Source organism: Ischnura elegans, chromosome 3 (genome assembly GCF_921293095.1).
Source record: "Ischnura elegans chromosome 3, ioIscEleg1.1, whole genome shotgun sequence".
NCBI classification, from domain to species: Eukaryota; Metazoa; Arthropoda; class Insecta; order Odonata; family Coenagrionidae; genus Ischnura; species Ischnura elegans.
Window position 1 is genome coordinate 107567255 of NC_060248.1, and position 20383 is coordinate 107587637.

The 20383-nt window shown below is 39.6% G+C and overlaps 1 protein-coding gene across 3 annotated transcripts in view; it reads left to right on the plus strand.

Annotated features, from left to right (window-relative positions):
- LOC124156330 (protein spire homolog 1) overlaps positions 1–20383 on the plus strand; it is a 582796-nt gene that overhangs the window by 202657 nt on the left and 359756 nt on the right. For all 3 annotated transcript variants that reach the window (XM_046530818.1, XM_046530820.1, XM_046530821.1), the window contains exon 3: positions 14719–14839. In XM_046530818.1, the coding sequence (XP_046386774.1) occupies positions 14719–14839 (121 nt within the window). The remainder of the gene's footprint in view (positions 1–14718; positions 14840–20383) is intronic.

The following is a 20383-nucleotide window of genomic DNA, read 5'->3' on the forward strand; positions in this document are numbered from 1 at the left end:
ATTTTTCATTTACAGATCGCAATTTATATTGGCCTCCAATAGAAAATTCATCAAAATTTTCATGAAATCAAATGTCCAGACGGTCGCATAACTCTCTTTTACCTGCCGTTCCAGCCAATTTCACGTTAAATTAACTAATGTAGGCGTCTTTGCTTAGCCTTCATCATTCATTCGTAGTTCAGCCTTGAGTGGAAGATAAATCTGTTGTGTGATATATTAGGGTCAGGATTATTTAATGCAATAATCTTTTCTCATTATTTTTCCCCCAATATTCGTTTCGAAATTTCTCTTGCCCTTACCTTTAACGGATCAAGGTTTCTGTCGGATCGTGATACAACTTCCTACATCTTGGAAATGAAAATTTCAGCGTGAAAATTTAGACTTCATGTCCCCTTTTATCTCTTTCTGTGAGTCGTATAGCGTGGGCTTGCATAATTTAGGTGATTTAAATTGTTTTCACTGCCTTCGTTGATTCCAATTTATTTTTTAGGCTCTTTTCACTTCAAATGATCCTACAGATTAGGAAGTTTTTACTAAATCACCATTTCATTGGTAAAAAATGAGTTTTTCTTGTTTACTTATTGAAGCCGTGGATTAAAAAACTATTCAACTCCAGTCGCATTTTTTTTAGATGGACCAGTTATCTTCTGCACATCTTCGAAGCTACCTGAGATTCCTTGAATAGATATATATTTGCTTTGTAGTTTTTTTTTCAATTAATGGGATCCTAGGGTATAAGTATAATCGGTTTATGGATTGTTAGGTATGATAGGGATTTTGGAGCGAGGTGCTTACTGAGATGGGGGTTAGAACAGTTAGTGTATCATACATATTTTGGCGTATTTAAGGGATAGACTAAAGGTAGGTATTTTATCTTGGTCCAAAATATTTTTTTCTAATACTGGCGATAATCTGAAAGAAACTTGGTTGCTCAAAACAGTCATAGAACTGAGAGTAGGGTAAATTATTACGCTTCAACCGAGCCTCTCTGTATTTTAAACTGAATCCGTCCCTTATTTCGAGGAGTGAGAGCATTTGATTTTTTTATTGGTAGGAATCCTCTTGGATATCGAGCTGTTTTTTTCCAAATCGTATTCAAATCACGCCTTGGGTCTCGCTGTTCGTTGTTTACGATTCGGTCAGTGGATGCCCGATGAGAACGCTTCTCATATGCCTCGGAGATACGTGAGAACTATTTCCGTTGCGCTGAACACGTTGTCCGTGACTATAAGCGGTGCAGGAATGTGATATATATGGCGTGAAAGTTCAGGGCCGAGTCTTACGTAGTTGAGTTTTTCCTCAAAAATCCATAATGAAATGCGTCGTAAATTCAGAATTTTTGCCTTCGATCCTGAATTTTTGCACCTTTTAGATTTCAATGAATTTTTTTGGTGAAATTTCATGGAATAATTTAAAGGAAATATCGTTTTGAGGGTGCGAAAATTCCCACACCATTCCATCCAATATTGAAGGCACAGAGATTTCCTCTAATAAAAGTTGATAGAATAGGTATACATTCCATACACATAGGATACACGTTTAGGTTATGAGCCACCAAGTATTTATAATAAGTATTTTCAGAGTTTATGGTGTTACAATTTCTGTGCGTACTTGCTCATCCTACTCTTTGGACAGCCTGGATTTTATGTTTAACCTATTCGATGTAAATGAAACGGGTCCATCGTTAGAATGATCCAAAATTCAAGGTCATTCAATGCTTACTATCTCCTGGTGAGGATTCTAAATTTATGTTAAAAAGAATTAATGAAATTTATCGCACCTGAAGACCAAGATAATTATTGTGGTGGACTTTCGTAAATTAGCTTCATTATGTCTTTTGACTACTTTTGTATCCTTCTTTTGTTTACGTTGCAACTTCCCTTCACATTTGCTGAATATGGTCCATTGGAAGCAATTTTTTTGTCATGACTGCATTCTCTATAATTTTCACACTTTCCGCCGTCCTACTTGCGCCAAATTATGAGCTTGCGGAACTTCTCCGATTCTCTTTTGTCCTAAACAATAGTCAGTAATGGCTCTGTTTTTTTCGCTTCACTGTGAACCTATTTAGTTTCGCGTTGAACTTTTTCCTCGTCTGCAAATGAATTTTTAAACCGTAGTTTTTATTCTTGTTTCGCTTCGGAATCTGATCCTTCGAACTTCTTGCGTCAGTTTATTTTCTCTCGCTCTGATTTAACTGTCCCATTCACCCTTTATTTTCTCTACGATGTAATCTCGTGTTTATCTCCAAAAGGTGAGGTACCTTTAAGGTCAATTGTATTTCCGCTCTTCGTCATCTTTTTCGTATTTTTTTTCTAGTAATAAATATGAAAAGATCTCTTTTGCTCTCTCTCATTTTAAAACCTTCATTGCTGATTTAGAATAATTAACTCTGTAATACTCCATCGCCACCGCTTATAGGCCCTCGTTATTATTTATTATGAAAGTATTCTACCGAATAAGGTAGGTTTCCATGCATTATTTAAGAATTGTTCATGCTGTCTCCCCTCCCTTCATGGACTTCCCTCCTCAATTTACAATAAGGCCAACTCCCTTGTATTCTATCAAGAAAGCAATTTCCTTCCTCTCCCACGTTTACCCAACACTGTTACCCTGTAACACTGTTTTCAACATGCCCTCCCCGCTACGTACTCGCTCAATCATTACCTTCTGTCTCCTCCGTATCTAATCTAGAACCTGCCTCTCCTCACCCACCATTTCCATAACTTCTTCGTTCCTCCTCCTCTCCGTCCACTTAACCTTCTCCATTCTTCGCCACACCCACATTTCGAACGCCTTCAGTCTTCTCTTGTCGTCCTTCTTAAGTGTCCACGTTTCTGCTCCGTAAAGCGCTACACTTCAGATCAAATTCATCAATAACTTTGTCTTTAAACTCTAACAACGATCCTCTCATAAGCTCCTTCCTGTTCGTGAACGCGGCTCTGGTTAGCCAATTTTTATTTTTGATTGATTTCGCCTAGGAATATATCTTTTTTCTAATAATAAATAAGAAAGATATTTTACTTTCCACTTTCTTTCTTTTATTCCGACGTGTTTCAACACCTCAGCGTCAACTGATGTCGGACAACAGTTGTACGACATTAGATATCCTGATGATGACGGTGAGGCATTGAAACGTGTCGAAATAAAATAAATCTTGTGGGAAGCAACACGGATTGCTTCTTTATATTATAACATGCTGTTCCACCTTTTATTGTAGGACACCTTTGAACCCTGTTTCTCCTACTTAAATATCTGTAAAGTCATTCGTCATAATATTTGATTGGATATAATGTCGACTGTACAGTTTGCACAGACAGACAGTACAGACTGTATAGTTTGTAAGTTACTTGATTATATTAATTCAATTCCACCTAAAATAGCACTATTTTTGCCTTTATATCGGAATTTTGTTACTATCTTAGAATAGGTGTTAATGAACATCCATGGCCTATGTAGAGGCAACATGCGAGGGGTAGATTCGAACCCGCGACCTTCGGTTTAGCAGGCCTCAAACTTTATTCACGGTCACCGATGCCGGAAAAAAATAATTAATTGCAAAATTGGGGATTCTGGATGTGTCTACTTTTACCTTAATTTTCTTAAACTATTCCACGGTGAAACTGGCACACTTACAGTCTTTCAAATTTAACTTCTTGTAAGTTTGGGTCCACTGCTTCCCCCATGTTATAATCGCCCCTCTGCCCCGACGGATTGCTCCCGATCGGTTTTGAGCGTGGGAGGCACCCAGGTGACTGATATAGAGCAGTGGCGTGGAAAGAGTGGGGGTCCGGACCCCCCCCCCCTCCGGGGAAATATAAAAACACAATTATATGAAATAGAAAAACACTTTCCTTCATCATAAAAGAAAACAAAATATTGACAATCATGAATTTACAAAAGATTTCTTTCAAAGTTGAAGTTGTTTTATTATTAAAAATGCTAAAATTAGTTGAAGAAGCTCTATTTTGTAACATGGTTTTTCAAAAATTTCCCCCGTGACCTCGTTGATTTTGAATCGCCTCCCCCCTGAACGAAATTCCTGGCTACGCCACTGAAAGAGAATATTAACCCGTCCGTCCTAACCCTTTATGATCTCTCATACGTCTGTGTCTGGTGCGTTCGTGAATCGGATATGTTTCACGGGTGGTCCCGGGACTTCCGTCTACCACTTACTGCACTAATGGCCGCTCCACAGATGAGGGAGATCATCCCTCATCTCCCGTCTTCCACTCTTCACCCAATTGTTCGGGAATTGGGAGGAGACGAGTCCGATGGACTCTCCCTCCTCTGGCGAGTGCTTTGAGCGAAGCTGGGCGAGCTTTATGGGGACGGGCGGGTGAGTGGGACCAGCGGAGAAAGTGATTCCACGTTGCCAGTCGTGCCCGGCTTTCGTAATGCGGTCCCGAGGAGATATTTATCCGACCGCGGCCAGTCCGTGCGTTACGCCTCGCTCCCTTTTGTGTTTCACGCCCTCTTCTCCTTCTCCTCCTCCTCCCTTTCCCTCTCGATGTGTGCGTTCGGTGCCGCTATTGTGCGGTCGCATCTGACTGTGCGTGGAGTTTATCGGCTTGTGCGTGATATTTTCGGCTCGTTCGTCATGTGCCGCGCGTCTGACCCCTCGCATATTACAATACGGTATTCTCCAGTACCCCGCAACATATTTTGTCGTCCACCGGGAATTCAAAATTGGTTCACAGAAGTCTCCACTCGACGAAGATAGCGGAGAAATATGAGTCGTTTTTTTTTGTGGAAATTTGTCAAAAGTGCAATTTTTGAACACTTATAGAAAAAAGTTTTCAAGTGAGAATCATTCTGAAAAAAAATGTTAATCTTTGAAAACTATAGCTGCATGTTTGTAGCCTCTAAAAGTTTTACCAGATTTGCTCATTTGGTTTAGGTTTTACAGGGGCACAAATATGTTAGTTTTGAATAGTTTGACTGATGGGCAGAATTTTTGTATGTGCCTCATTTAATTCAAATACTCATATCTTGGAAAATACTTGGAACATGTCTTTAATATTTTGGACTTTTCTTAACTAAGGTTGGAACTAACTACAGGAAAAAAATAATCATAATCTGAGATGATGGGCGTGGAACCCTGGTTGAGTTGACATGGAATGACCCAGCTATAATTAAGGCTGTTAGCCGATATTATAATTGTGTTGCATAAGTAAAATTGGACATTTAAATACTTCCACTGAGCTTTATTGTTGGCAAAACACGTTTCGTTGCTACAAACAACATTATCAAGTGTAATGTAAGACTAAGAGCCATATAAGGAAGACCTATTTAAGGAAGAACTCTTAAAACTAATGTTACACTTGATAATGTTGTTTGTAGCGACGAAACGCGTAGTGTCAAAGCAAAACTCAGTGGAAATATTGCTATGTCCAATTTTAATAACATTAAGAACTTCCACCACATCGTGCCTAACGTCATACAAAATGTAGTTGTGTTGGTTTATTTTTTCTTCTTTTCCTCATTTCTATTATTAATAACAATGTTGAATCTTGGAGTGAAGGTCCTAAAATATAAATGTAAGTTTTGCCGACGCATAAAACATATGTGGGGTCATACCTGTCCGTGCGTGGAATTCATCGGCCTGTGCGTCTCGCATTGTCGGCATAGTGATTTGTATTTATGGCCCGTTCGTCATATGCCAACTCGAGTCGGCTAGTTTGACCCATGCATATTACAATAGTGGACTCTCCAATTGCCTGCTGGATATTTTGTCCATCATCACGCATTTAAATGGGTTTCCAAAAGTCTACACTAGCGTCGCTGACGGTCAGAGCGATCCGAAGATCGCGGAGAAGTGAGTTATTATTAAGGCTTGTAATTGTGTTGGTGTGATATATTAAATTCATAACTTTTTTCGATAAACTTACTATTATAAATATAATATACCTAGTAAATATTGAGGATAAATGGATCTTGTTGGTAGATATGTTGTAAAGAAATCGTTTCAAGCCCCTGGCCATAATTGGGAAGGATGATCGGAAAAATAATGAGATCATTCACGTGACTATCTCTTGAAGCATATTGGTGCCGCGTTGCTGGCAATACCAGTCGTAAGCTGGTGTTGAGGAATTTAGTGGTTCCAAGAAATGTATTACGTATTTACTTTTTAACACCTATGAGGTGAGAACTACAACGTCTTGTTTGTTTTAGGCGGGTTGGAGGACTAGAAACCTCTACTTCCGCTAGTCCTCGAGGCAAGCGTTCTAAACCTTAAGGATGCTGGCCAGGTGAACACTGGAGACTTCGCTTCTCCGAGTCACGAGCATCCAGGTTAAATTTTAGGGCTTAAATTAATTGGGGCTTTGGGGTTACATTTTATACTTTACCTTCGAAAAGTCTGGCTTTTCTCAGATAATATATTTTTAAATTCTTCGTAATGTGCCTGCAGGTTTCCCTGCCACGTTATACTGATCTAGGTGTGGCTACGCTAATTTTTAAAAGGGTGATCTAATATTTACACTCATGAGTACCAGTTAACTTTCTAGTGTTTTTGAAAATGGATTCCTGCATTTCAGGCAGTTTCTGGTATCATAGACAACAATTTCACGAAAATATAAAAGATATTAGTTGACATAAATTGGCTATTTAGTCAGTTTTTAGACATAAACATTTTTGCTATTTTAATATTTGAATTTAAAGTAAAATATGATTTTTAATTGTGGGTTATTTTATCGGTCATTGGCCATTTCAACACCTACATTCATTAAACCTTTTGCTCTAAAATGAATGGTTATTAGTGCTGTGGGTATGTCGTTTGACGCCAGTTCGCTGAAGAGAAGCCGTGTCTAGGGTTAGGTGTAACGTTCCATCAGACCAATTTAGGACTAAAACGCTCTCATGAAATTCTTACTCTCGGGTTGAAAATTTTTAATGCCAAATTTTCTCTTTCGATATATATGTTAATGAGTGGTCCACCCGTTTGAAGCTATCCTAGCCAGTCTGCCCAAGGAAACTTCCACAAGCACCCCTTCCATACCTTCATCACTATTGCGTAGCTTTGTGAGCAGTTGCATGCTCGCGTAGTTACGGCGCGCCCTGATATGTCTTTCCTGGACAGATCACTTTTGCCAAAGTCCGCCCATGTGGTCGGGAAACATATTACCTGCCTCATTGTGTGCTCAAGCGTCCTGATGTCCGTGAGTCTCTTACGTCACTGCCGCGACGAGAAAAGCTGTGTCTCTCTCCTCAACATAAAAAATATTTCCCTTACTTCGATGGATGTGTGTGTGTGTGTGCCCCGATGTCGTAACGTTGTAAGTGGTTTATTACTGGCGTTCTGATTGGCTTAGATCGCACTTTCTCATCTTGCATTGCTCTGAGAACCATCAATCACCCGAGTCGGCATTTTTTTGTGTGTGGCGAAGATAGCTGCGTTTTGGTCAATTTTACCTTTACGAATGAGTAGTTTGTGGAAATGATTGGATGGATTGGGTTGGGCAACACGATATGCTTATTAGACCACGTATTGTAGATCCTTGATTCGGGGGATCTAGTGAGTCATGTTGAAAATTTGTGTATCTGTTTTGTTGCCATAGTATCAGATCCGTAGCGTTGAACGATATGACAATTACGTGTATATCTTTCATCATTACTATTGGTTAACAATCCAAAGATTGGTTTGATGTAGCTCCCCACTAAATTATTTTATAAGGTTATATTTCTTTGTTGGCGAATAGGTTTTATTTTGCGTCCATAAATAATCGATCTACTTTTCTTATACAATTAGCCATTCTTCAGTCCACTTTTCCTTAGTTAACCCGTATATTTCTCAATATTTTCAGAAGACCTCTTATATCCTACTCTTCTCATGAAATCTTTCATTGCTCACTCAGTCGATCCATTTGATCATTATCTTTCAATCTTTAATAGCACCAAAGATTGTATTCTTCCACTTTGTACTTTTCGCTGCTAATACCGTCTTTTACTCCCTAGTACGATTGGTGGTTCTTTTGAATTGTTTTTCTTACTTTTTAGCGTATTTTTATCTATAAAATTTATTATTCATTACTTTTGATTTCAAGGAAAGATTTCTCTCCATTCCATTAAAGGTTTTAGCTGAAAACAGCGGGGTTTATTGAACCCGTTGGGCGTTTTCTCTGCTTCCAATTTGGAGGCATGCGCCTCCAGCTCCAAAAATTGGACCACACTGCTGCCGACTGTGCTAAAAATACGATCGTGGATCTCTCAGAATTTACCCAATTTTACTTACCACTTGGATGCGTGGCTAATATTTGATTGTAGTTTTGGAATTCTTAATTCTCAGAACTCAATTTTTAATCGTCAGCGATCTATTGTCGCCATACAACCAACGCTCCAGCGCACGCTGCAAAAAACATCTAGTATGACGGACGTTACCGCCATTGAATTTTTACTGCATGTGCACGTGTTTATTCCCTATCCGTTCCCCTTGTTTTCTGGGACTAATTATCTTGCTCCTTTTGCCGCACGCTTTAATCAGGATCTCGTTTCAGTTCATTGAGCATACTGCAGTGACGCCACTATCGGGGAGGGGAGAGATCCGATTTCAAAACCCTGAACAAATAAATATTCGTATCACAACAATCTTTCTTGTTTGGCCTACAGTAATAAAAATGTTATATTTGATTTGGTCTCTCTAATTTATTCACCATACCTTGTAGTTTTTTAAATAGTAAACTAAATTATAAGAAGTAAAGTCTGATGCTTTCCCGGCGAGTATATTCGAAAGAGGCTATTCGGGCTTCCAGCCGGGTGGTCTCCCTCCATTCTGCCGACGTTTCGGAACACGAGTCGGATTCCATCATCAGGGCTAATGGTGAGTGGATGAAGTTTGCCAGCTTATATAGTTTTCAATTGGTTTAAGGTCTAACGTGATTGGCCGGGAGGCAGCCAATCTTATTTTCTTAAGTTACGGTTTCCATACATTACTTAGTGAATACCCGGTGTCACGGTTGAGGGTGTTACTTGTCAGCCGGATCTCGATGGATTCCTTTACCAGTCTTTCCCAGAATTTAGTCTCACGGCATAGAATTTTCACGTGGTCCCACTTTACCCTATGGTCGGATTCAATGGCGTGTTCCACAACCGCGGATTTTTCCGGTTGGCAGAGCCTAAGGTGTCTCTTATGTTCTTTGATCTTGGTATTAATGGTTCTTCCCGTTTCCCCAACCTACACCTGCCCTAATTTATAAGAAGCCTCTCCAATTTTTTGTGTTACTACCCGGTGTTTGGTGCTATTCTATCTAATCCAACCCCCCTCCCCTAAAGTAAGGTCGAGTGGTTAATTTTCTTCGTCGGAAGGGCGGCAGTAGTTTGCGATTTCAAGGGAAGGAGTTTGATTATGCGCATAAGGGTAAGGGCCTCCTTCTCGGTTATCGATCCAGAACAGCCAATCTGAAGTACAGTGCAAAGAGACGGGGTCTACTCCAGACAATCACTTGACACACCAGAGGTTAATTGCTTGCCATCGTATTCAAATGTAGTTGGAAGCTGAGGCACTATTCGATCACTAAACTTTCTTCGTCCGCTAGGAGGATTTTTTTCGCTGCTCCTAAGCAATCATTTTCTTAAATGGGTGGGAAGTTCTCATTTTAAACGATTATTTAACCTAAATATCTTGTGTGTGAATTGAAACCACCTAACTTTGCATTGAGACGAAGCAGATATAGTAGAGTTTGGTCTTTAGAAGGCTGGAATTATTTTAATGAGACAATAATACTTAAGAAAGGCGAGAAAGAAAGTAATGGTTTCATTAGTGTTATATCTTTTATCCTTGGATTTTTTTAAAGGAATAGAGTTTTTTTAACAGTGTAAAGGAATTAATTTTGAATATCTGTAATAGGTTTATCCGGGTTGAAGGAGAAGCATACTTGCTTCATGCATGCTTCTATTCCGATGCCTCTTATGAATAAAAAAATGGAGCTTCTGTTGTTTTGTTATATTCAAGGTTTTTGGAAGTGTTGTGATCAGTTGAATCTGAGTCGCGAGGTTATGGTCCACAGAATTTAAATCAAGGGCTGACTATGCTCAATAACATACTTTCATTCTTAGCTTTCCTTTCAAATCGAATCCTGTACTAAACGGCTTCACATCTCTTGCTCAATATTTCGCCAAGGCTATTCAGTGCGATCATGTGTGAATTTCTGTCAACCAAATACTTGGTCCATAAAAGCGTAAAAATAAATGCTTATTTGATTGGAAGGTCAAGAAGTTTTATAGTTGACCAAAGTACATTTTATTAATTCTTGATTCCTTCAGCAGATTTAGCGGTGCTTATTCAATGTAGAAACGTTGGAACTTAGAAAAATCAGGTAAATGTCAGGCATAATCGTTGAGATGTCCAAGAGAAATTGGATAAGGTCGATGTCGACGCACCCTAACATTGGGTAAAACATATTTCGTACGTCTTCGTTTTTATGAATGTCTTTAAATTCTATGAGCAAAATTAAAATCAGCGAGTTCATTTGACTGTAATATGCGCTTAAAATTTTCTCTACACACTGGAGTACAATAGTGATCTGGAAAAAAATTCAGGGGAAATTTAAGCTTTTAAAGGAGAACTTCAGGGAAATTTCTTTCCCAGAATCTTGTGACAGCAATTTTACTACGCTTGCCGATCTTTGGTTAGGAGCTGGCATTTGTTAATTGTTTGTCATTTAAGGATCATGAACGGATTCATTAGCGAAAAAATAATTAATCATCCCTGAGAATCGAATCGATGTTATTTATATTTCCGTGAATGCAAACGTCACCGTTTCCGTTTCGGAAGTGATTGCTGCACCGGAAACAAGAGAAGGGCTTAACGCGAGGCTGTCCTGTAAGCACGGCACTTCGCCTGTCTTTCGTTTTTATTTACATCTCCAGGGCTCGATGAGACAGAATGGGAATGTAGTGAGTTAACCCTGAACACTAGGTGAGTTAACCCTGTCACTGACCGAGTCTGGAAGAGTTATTCCGTATCTCCGAATGAAAATGGCCAGATTCGGCCGTTTTCGAATATAATACCCTGTTTTCAACATCGTTCGTACCATTTCTCATTTTTTTTAATGCTGCGAAACTTAATGAATTAAAGGGGTCATGACTTAATGGTATATTATTTAATGATAGAAAGAAAGACCCAAAAAATCCTTATGAAATTCATGAGGGGCTAGAATATTGAGGAAATCAACATTCATTTGATACGGTATGCCACAAAATTATTTTTTCAATTGAAATTTAATTTAAAGAGAATTTTCCATAATTTTTCCCTAAATGGCTTGAATCCGCATCGAATAATTTCGTTATTGATCAAAAACCCAACAAAGTTACCGAATATTGTATTTATGTTTGCCTTTTGCATTAACAACACAGAATTGAATGTTTTGATAAAATATCAGCAAATGTAAGTGAAAGGGAAATCATATTAAGTTTTTTTAGGACAACTTAAGTTTGGAACTTTGATTTGTAAATGGTTTAGTTTCCTTTCATTTAGTCATGCATGGTTCGCGTCTGTTATAATCGAAATCAAACTGTCCCCTTGTTCCAGAGATATTGAATGCTAACAAATCAAAAGAGGCGACCCTGAGGATGTATGACGGTAATTTTCTCTTTGCCGTTCGCGAGACAAATTCGCTTATGCCTTGCTTCACTCCACTGGATGTTGACTCTCCTCTCATTGGCCAGCCAACCGGGGACGAATCTCGAGCATGGCTGCCGTCCTCTCTTCAGGGCCGTCTCTCTCTCTTGCGTTGCTCGGGGATAAGAGAGAATCCTAGTCAATCTAGTGGAATGAAATGAAAATGAAGCAAAAAAAAACCTCATGGGCTAAAATTTCTAGTTTCATTTTTAAAAATCTCCGTTTAAAACAGTGTATATTCCTAATTTACAGCGGTCCAATTATTATTTTTGAATCATTCTACCGATTTAAGTATTTAGGTTTCCCTCTTTAATTCATAATTTGGTGTACCCTCTTTAATTCCATCTAAAAGCCTGTTCACTTCACTTCACAAAGCCTTCCTCTCCCTCGTTTACCCAACGTTATACCCTCTAACACAGATTTTAACATCCCATTCCCTCTAAATACTCGCTCCATCGATACCTTCTGTCTCCTCGGCATTTCATCTAGAAGCTGTCTCTCCTCACCCACCATATCCAGCACTTCGTCGTTACTCCACCTCTCCGACCACTTTACTTTCTTCGTTCTTCTCTACACCTACATCTCGAACGCCTCCAGTATTCTCTCGTCCTACTTCCCAAGTGTCTATTTTCTCTACGATCGTCTCATAAAGTCCTGAAAGTTCATGAATGTGGAATGCAATGAAGCATAACAAGAAAATGAATGGAGAATGAAAGAAAAATAAACGAAATGAAACTCACAAAAAGCTCATGGGCTCAAAGTATTACTTTAATTTATTTGATTAAAAATGGAGCTCATAGAGAATTACAGTGGCCTTACAATTAATACATATGTAAGAAAATTCATGAAACACAAGGAGGAGAAATGGAACAATCGGTATGAAACTGAATGTGTTGCTATTGATTATCATTAAATATGAGAGATAATTTTGTAAGTCTGCGCTCGGTGATGGAGGAAAAGGGTCGAAGTTATGAGGAATGGAATTAAGGAGAGGGTAGGCGCAAAAGAAGGGGAGCGTTGAATGAGCGATAGATAATATGGGAGTGAGTGCGCAAAGTGCGGAAGGGTACTCGGAAAATTATAAAAAATAGTAGTTAAGTACAGTCTGTAATGCAGTTGAGGGTGGTGTAGATATATTGTCGCGGGATGAAAAAACGATGTTCATAAACTATAAACCCGAAGGACCAGAGAAATACACAATGCACTTTTAAACATTCAAAAAATATATATTCGATACCCTTTAACAATATCATAACAAAATCATAACAATTGTGAATGATAATGGGGGAAATTTCACTATCAGTCAGTCTTCAGTCAGTAAGCCTCCTTGCCTACAGTTCCGCCGAAACTTGAGTACACTTTGGGGGCGGGGGAGGGACTTGGGCAGCCGGAGCGGCTGAGGCACTACGCACTCTCACTTCGAGTTCATCACACAACTGACCGCGAGATTGACGACGATTCGTCGCACGCGCACACACAAAAATTGAATATCGAAATAAAACTACGCCCTCCGGTTTCGACAGCTAAAACATACTTATGTTTACGGAACAGTGAATAATAAGTCATTATTCCTAAATTTAATTAATTTTTGCTGTGTTAAAAAATGAGAAGTGGCATGAGTGAAATTGAAAACATACTCGAAAAATACAAGGCTGCAACATTCAAATTTATATAATACCCACGACCATTTTTCCATTATTTTACAATAATTTTGGTTCGCTAATGAAACAAATACGTCAGAAAAACATCGCCGCCCGTTACGAGACCTGTACCTCGCGAGTCTAGGTTAAGCAATTTTGTGAAGGAATGTGGAGATACTTAATTCGTCTATCTGCAGTTTCTCCGAGTCAATTCGGTCGAAAACGGCGTCCACCGCTTCCCTCACTTGCTCCAATTGTCCTATTTCGTCCTGTTTATGTCACTCTAATGGCTTCGCGGAGTCTTCTTCAAAACATTTCTCCGGCTCGATGGAATGGCTCCTTGACCCATATTTTAGGTCATCCATCAATAAGTCTGGATTGACTGACACCTCCATCGTTTGACCATTTCGACATATTCAGTCCTCGCTGTTGCTTTCTATTATTTGTATCGATCATATTTTCGTAGTGTCTTATTTGCTTCCCCCAGGCGTCTACATTGCCCTCCATGAACCTCTTGCCCTCCAGGAAGAAGAAATAGGTAGATCCAGAGTATTCACGGTTCTCATCAATGTAATAATAATCGTAGGCAGACTTCCTCCTAATCTGTTTGGATTATGGCTAAGTTAATGGATCGAAACTTTAATTTCTCATAAATGTTTGTATGAACTTTTTTATTTGCAATTTCCATGGTAAAACCCTTGCCGGTTTCGTCAATCAGGTATCGTAATCAAGGGAAATACCTACATTAATAAAATAATAATGGAATTAACTACCATTATTATTTTATTAAATATTACTATTTATTGCTATGCAACAATATACCTTGAGAATGACACAAGAGTGTGGCAAACATTGAATATATGCTTGTTTAATGATTTCCCTCGAATATAAGTAATAATTTATGTAGTTATTTATAAACATCATATAATGATGGTTATATTGACCACATAAAATTAGAATAACTTTATTTAATTTGGCTAATGTAATTATGTTATTTTTTCTGTGAATAGGTTTTTCGTTCAAAAATAATTTTCTTTACTGGCAGACATGTATTTAAGGCATATGCTTTTATTTTTTTTGCGATATTTTGCGTAACATTTTACGCTGTACTTTTCATTATACAATCTCAAACCATCACAATGCGCTGATGTAATTGCGAAACTAGGGCCGAAAACCATAATGATCGTTTTCATCGAAGACGTATTAAAATGTAAAAGATGTTATGCTCGCAATTTCGATTTTTAATTGATTTCGTAAAATTATAATTATCTACTATATAAGGCCTAATTTAATTAAACTGTGCTTAGTTCGGCTTATTTTTATTATGCTTGGCTTAATTACGATAATTTCGAGACACTCCCCAACCCAGAGTGGTTGGCGTTGGGGATTGCGGTAATTATAAGGAGACGAGTTAGTTCTCAATCCCTGTATTTAACTTCTTTTTTTCTCTCTCTCTCGCAGATGGTGCTCCACTTGGGCATCGTCATCTTCCTGGCGCTCGACTTCGGCGTGCGGGAGGAAGAGGAGAGGAATCTCAGCCCGGAGCTGGAGAGGCTGATCGACATGATGACTGGCTCCTCTGGTAAGTACCCGCCCGTCCTTATGTGTAGCTCTAGCTACCAGAGTGCATCAGCATCAGGCACTGCTCCCACCAACTCATCCGTAGTCCGTACATTTTTCCTGCCTCGGTGGATAAGAACGTACGTTTTCCGCACAGTACCCAAACCTACCTCTACCTCTACTGTCCGTATTCCGCACATTACCTCTAACCCAACTTTCCTGACCGCGAACGTCCAAACTGCTGTCATGCCCAGTGGTGCAACGAGGGGGGGGTTTGGGGGATAAAAAACCCCCAGAGCTCAGAAATTTTAAAAAGTTTAATCCATTTTACTTAATTGGATTAATATTACTTACAAAATAGTGTAAATATTAATAAAATATCTCTCCGAAAGCCGTAAAACTCACCATTTTGAACCATTTATCTTGAAAATTTTCTGAAGGAGTGCCCCCGCACCTCCCGCTTACCCTGGCGGGTATTCCACACCGACAGACACCCCAGTATTAGTTGTGCCTAAACCCCCCCCCCCCCCTAGCCTTAATTCCGAACTGCGCCCCTGGCCATGCCAACGGCAATATGGCGTCTCTCGGATCTTAAGTGGGTATATAGTTCTACATGTGTCTGGTCACAATAGGCAGAAAATGTTTAGGTTTGAAGAAGAATAAAAGTAATTTATTTTCAAAAGTCCTTGGATTTCGACATTGTTCTGCTTGAAGGGGTGAAAAATATTCGTAGTATAGCATTCCACCGATTAAGGTAGGTTTCCATGATGTACTAAAGAAGTAATCTGGGAGCCTCTCTTTCCTTCCAGCACTGCCTTCTTTATTCCCCATAAGGCCTACTCCCTTTCATTCTATCTAAAAATCCTATTATTTTCCATCCTCTCCCTCGTTTACCTTGCATTCTACCCTCTAACACTGTTATCAACATCCCCTCCTCGCTGATTACTCGTTCCATCAATACCTTCTGTCTCCTCCGTATCTCATCCAAAAGCTGTCTTTCCTAACCCATCATGACCAGCACTTCGTCGTGTCTCCTCCTCTCAGTCCATTTCACCTTCTACATTCTTCTCCATACCCACATCTCTAATGCCTCCAATCTTCTCTCGTCTTCTCTGCTCAGTGTCAACATTTCCCCACCATAGATAGCTACACTCCATATCAAACTCTTCACTAACTTTTTCTTATAACTCTTTCATAATGAACCTCTCAAAAATATTATATTATTTTATTTTTTTATTTTAATGGGCATAATGGGCAATTCCTGATTGATTAGAATTTTTGTTGAAATAAGGGTATATGAAGTCAATACTAAGTTGACTTTTACTAGAAACTTGCCTGCTGACGATTGACAATTTCCTTGTTCGAATCCGTACGCTATATCGAAGTAAAAGGTGTGGAGTATTTCATTCTGATCATCACTATTTGTACTAACTCGTTCTCTCCGTGAACTGGTCTTAGCGATGCGTTTCTTTCCTCATGCAATCGTTCTCACCTCCATCTTTCTCCACAATTCTTTTGGGTGAGTGACCTCCGGTTCTCCCACGCACGCGGCCTTAAACTTTTTCACCTCTGAACCACTCACGAAAGAATGTGGAAAACAGACTTTTTTGAGGTGGAATGTGGAAATAGTTCCTATTCCACGATATTATGGAACCCTTTATCTTTTATTTTTCGATTCAATGAGGGTGAATCCAAGGGTCGAACGATGCGTTTTCTCCTCCCCTTCCCCAAAAACCACCTCTTTGTTCTCCGCACGCTCCATCTAAAAATGCTCGAAGGAATGGTAATGTCTTTTCTCCCCTCCTTCTCCGAATGAGAGGGAAACCAAATGGGGACGTGAAAGGGAAATTTTTCGACCGCGAGGAAGGCCGTCATTATTACCCTGATCATCAAGGGTCATTCCGTCCGTCCGTACTTCCGAAGCATGCGTGCCCACCCGCGCTCTGGCTTGTGAGACGCCTTTTTTTTCTCCGGTCGTTTTGTGGTCTCACAACGAATATTCTTCAGCTATTCCTCAGACAGATATGCTTGGCACGGGGTCGTCATCGATACCTACTGAATTACAAAAATACTGAGACAGTATATGATGATATTAGTTTCACGGCAGTACATATAATTCTGCTAAAAATATTCGAGCAGGGAAGAAAATTTATTTTGCCGCATGATACCCGAAAAGAAAGACACCAAACGAGTTTCAATTATTCAAAGTTAAAATTACTACGGCCAGAATATTTTCGCGTAGCTGGGAAACAATTGCGGAATCAAAGGAACTTAACAGCGAAATTGGTCATTTATGCATACAAAATAAATACGTTGCATCGGCACAAAGTAACCGTTCATTCAGCTAATAATATGTTCTGTAAACAAAAAATTAACTTATACAGAGACATAAAAAATTCTGCATTGCAATAACTTGTATTCGTCTTTCACTCTATTTTAACTGTGATATCCAGACTACGATTCGATTGTTTGAGTAGGCGAAATACGAAATTGACCTCCTAGTTGGTTCATTGGTTTTTGAGGAAAATGCGTCGAATACCTGTTAGTCTTACGTTAGTACACCACAACGAAACACAATCGTGCAAAGCCCTCCAGCACGCAGAGTATGACCTGTGAATTCTAGAAGTGTTAAATTCAATACGATTTTCATGCTCACGTGCACATGAATTTGACCCCCTTAAGATTCACGGATATATATTTCTTGGTATAAAATTTAAAAGCATGCTTAAATATCTGAAGATTTTCTGAGTACACAAAACTAGATAGAAGGAAAATGACTTACAAAATAAAGAGAGAAACTGACGGCAAACAACCATTGCGTGATATAATGAAGGCATGCATTCATTCAGTTTAATTCTGGGTTAGTGGCTAGCGTAATCGTTGTTGCTCCCTCTGTTACTTACTAAAGCACATCATCGTCGATTGCTGAACGCGATTGATTGATTTTCTGTTGGCAGATTTCCAATTTCGCGGCAACTGCAACGTTAACTCTGAATCCCCAATAAACGGTTGGGGCTTACTTATGGCGGAAATGGAATCGCGAATATATTCCATTGTGGAATTTGGATTTTCTCCGCAATTTTAACCGCCCCACGCGAGAGTGACTTATGCATAACAATTACCTTTTTTTTTTTAAATTTCCAATCGGTGCAATTATCTGCTCCACCTGGCTTGCCGTTCAAGGGATGAAATTAGTTTTCTCCACCTGCAGTAATTACCGTAGGAATTCTTCGTTTGGAATAATTATGTCATGAAAGGAAAATACTTTTTCCTCAAAGTGAAAGAAAAAAGAGATTATGCAGAGGTCTATGAAATGTTCAACTTTTCCGTGCAGTGCCTTGGTGCGTGCTGTCTGCGTCTCGTGTCTCGAATTCAAATGAATCTCTGTGAAGTTCATTTGAATCGGGAAAACGGAGATGAAAGGACTTCGAAATGAGCTCGGTCAATCAGAGCGCAAAATAGATTCAACCGTGGAACTCGCCCCTCTTAGGCCTAAAAGTTATGCGTCTCGTTATAGGGGGAAATGGCTATCCCCTTCCAGTGGGAATAAAAAAATTACCTAGTCCTGCCTGCTCGCCAGCCTTTCTACCACATTAGCGAAGCTATATCATAATTTTTCCGACGCCTGTTGCTAGCTTTCCAAGTGGTCCTCTCCACTGCCACCCGTACCTGTAGCTAAATCACGCGGCGCGCGTGGGGCTGTTTTCCGAAACCCGTTAGCATCGGGGCCGGGGAATCGCTGGAGTGGAACCCGCTGATGCGATAGCAGTCCCCCGATCATCGGACATAGGACGTGTCGGTACACACACGAGCCCGTGATCTCGTGTGGAAAGGTGAAGCAGCGTGTTCTTTTGAGATTTCCTTCTCGCGTTGATCTCACTTCGTGTCGCTCCACGACTGACCTTATTATGCCGCGATCATATTAACTTTTAATGCGCGTAATTCATCCTAGTTGGCACTGGTCAAGTAGTATGTCCATCGTCTGTTTATTCCATTGACCTAAACTGTTTGTGTTACCTCCCAGGCTCTTTCCGATTCCCAAAGATGAAGCAAGTTACTTTGTACGCCACTTCGAGCACGGTTGTAAATACGCAGCAAAGATGAATTTTATCATGAAGAATAGTTGGGAATCGAAACCGGTTCTCCCGATCCCCGGTCAGGTGTGCTATCAGCTTCTTATTGGTAAGTGGTAGCACATCTGAACTAATTTTTCCATGGCTCATCTCCTTGGTGCTTGAGATATTTAGTTAGAATTTCACCACTAGGGAAGATGAGCAGAGTAGTTCAGGTACAAATTCAAAGAAGAGGACTTACTTTTGGATGAATGTGGTTGTGGTAAAACATCAGAATCGTGTCCATATTATTTAATGCATTACTTTTATTCGACTCGCGGTTGCCTCTTGCTAACTCTATCATAGTTTCCATCTCTCGTTAACATTATCTCATGTGATAAAACTTTGGAAGGTTAATGTGAACGTTACTGAAAAGTAGAACGTAATATGGTGATAATAGTAGGTCTGAGTAAACGCACTTAGAAAATATTTTTTGGGCTACTAATTGAGTGAATCAAAAAGATAACCCATAGATGAATGGTGTTCCACAAAACAGGATCGTCGATCTGCGGAAAATAATGAAATTCGCAAACATTAATGCACGCTCCAAAAATACTAAGTTTTCACCAAAAATAGTGAGAATAAAATTTTATTAAAGTTCACTCACGCCTTTTCCATTTATGATGTGGTTTAGGTTTTTTGTGGTTTCTGTCGAGTGTAATTCATTCTTCGTGTTTCAAAATATCCTGCAAAAATTCCAGTGTTTACGTCCAGCGTAGTGATGTTAATACTTTATAATATTAACATAGGTTTCCGTAGGAACATAAGTGCTGTAGATACGATAGTTTTGCTGTTCCCTGCTTCTGAACTTCAATAAATTACGCTAAATTCCTAGACATATGTCGTGAGTGGTATGCGAAAGAAAGCATGAAGACAGCCTCGACGGAATAATCTGGGTTTATTTCTTCAAATCCGATGGAATAAATGTCGCGAATCAGCGGACGTGTTTTGAGAGCGATGTTATTTGTCTCCAGCTACCCTGTCGCGCACAACTTCCTTCCTCGTTGTGGGAGAAAATAACACGTTTTCTCTGCCTATTCCTTTTGTGATTGGCGGATCAAGCGTGTTGCGCTGTAGGTGTGTGTGTGTATATATATCGTCGAGGACCTTGAGAACCGTGACCCGTGGGTGCATTGTTCCTTCAGTAAACTTATTCCGGTATCGCATTTCAGACCTCCCTTTTTTCCCATAACCTCGCCGCGTGAATGCTAATTTTAACGCAACGTCTCATGCAATCCTACGCGGTAACAACAGATAACGACCTCAACGCGCGGAAAGCCCCCCTTTATTTCACCGCACCAATTATATTAGTCAATTTTCACTGCTAAGTTGTGCTACGAGTTGTATTTTTCACCTTCGTTAGGGGCAGACATGAAATGACTATTTTCGGAAGTAAATCGGTCCCAATTAAACAACTGCTTTCAAAATCCAGGTGATGCTTATATATAAATTTT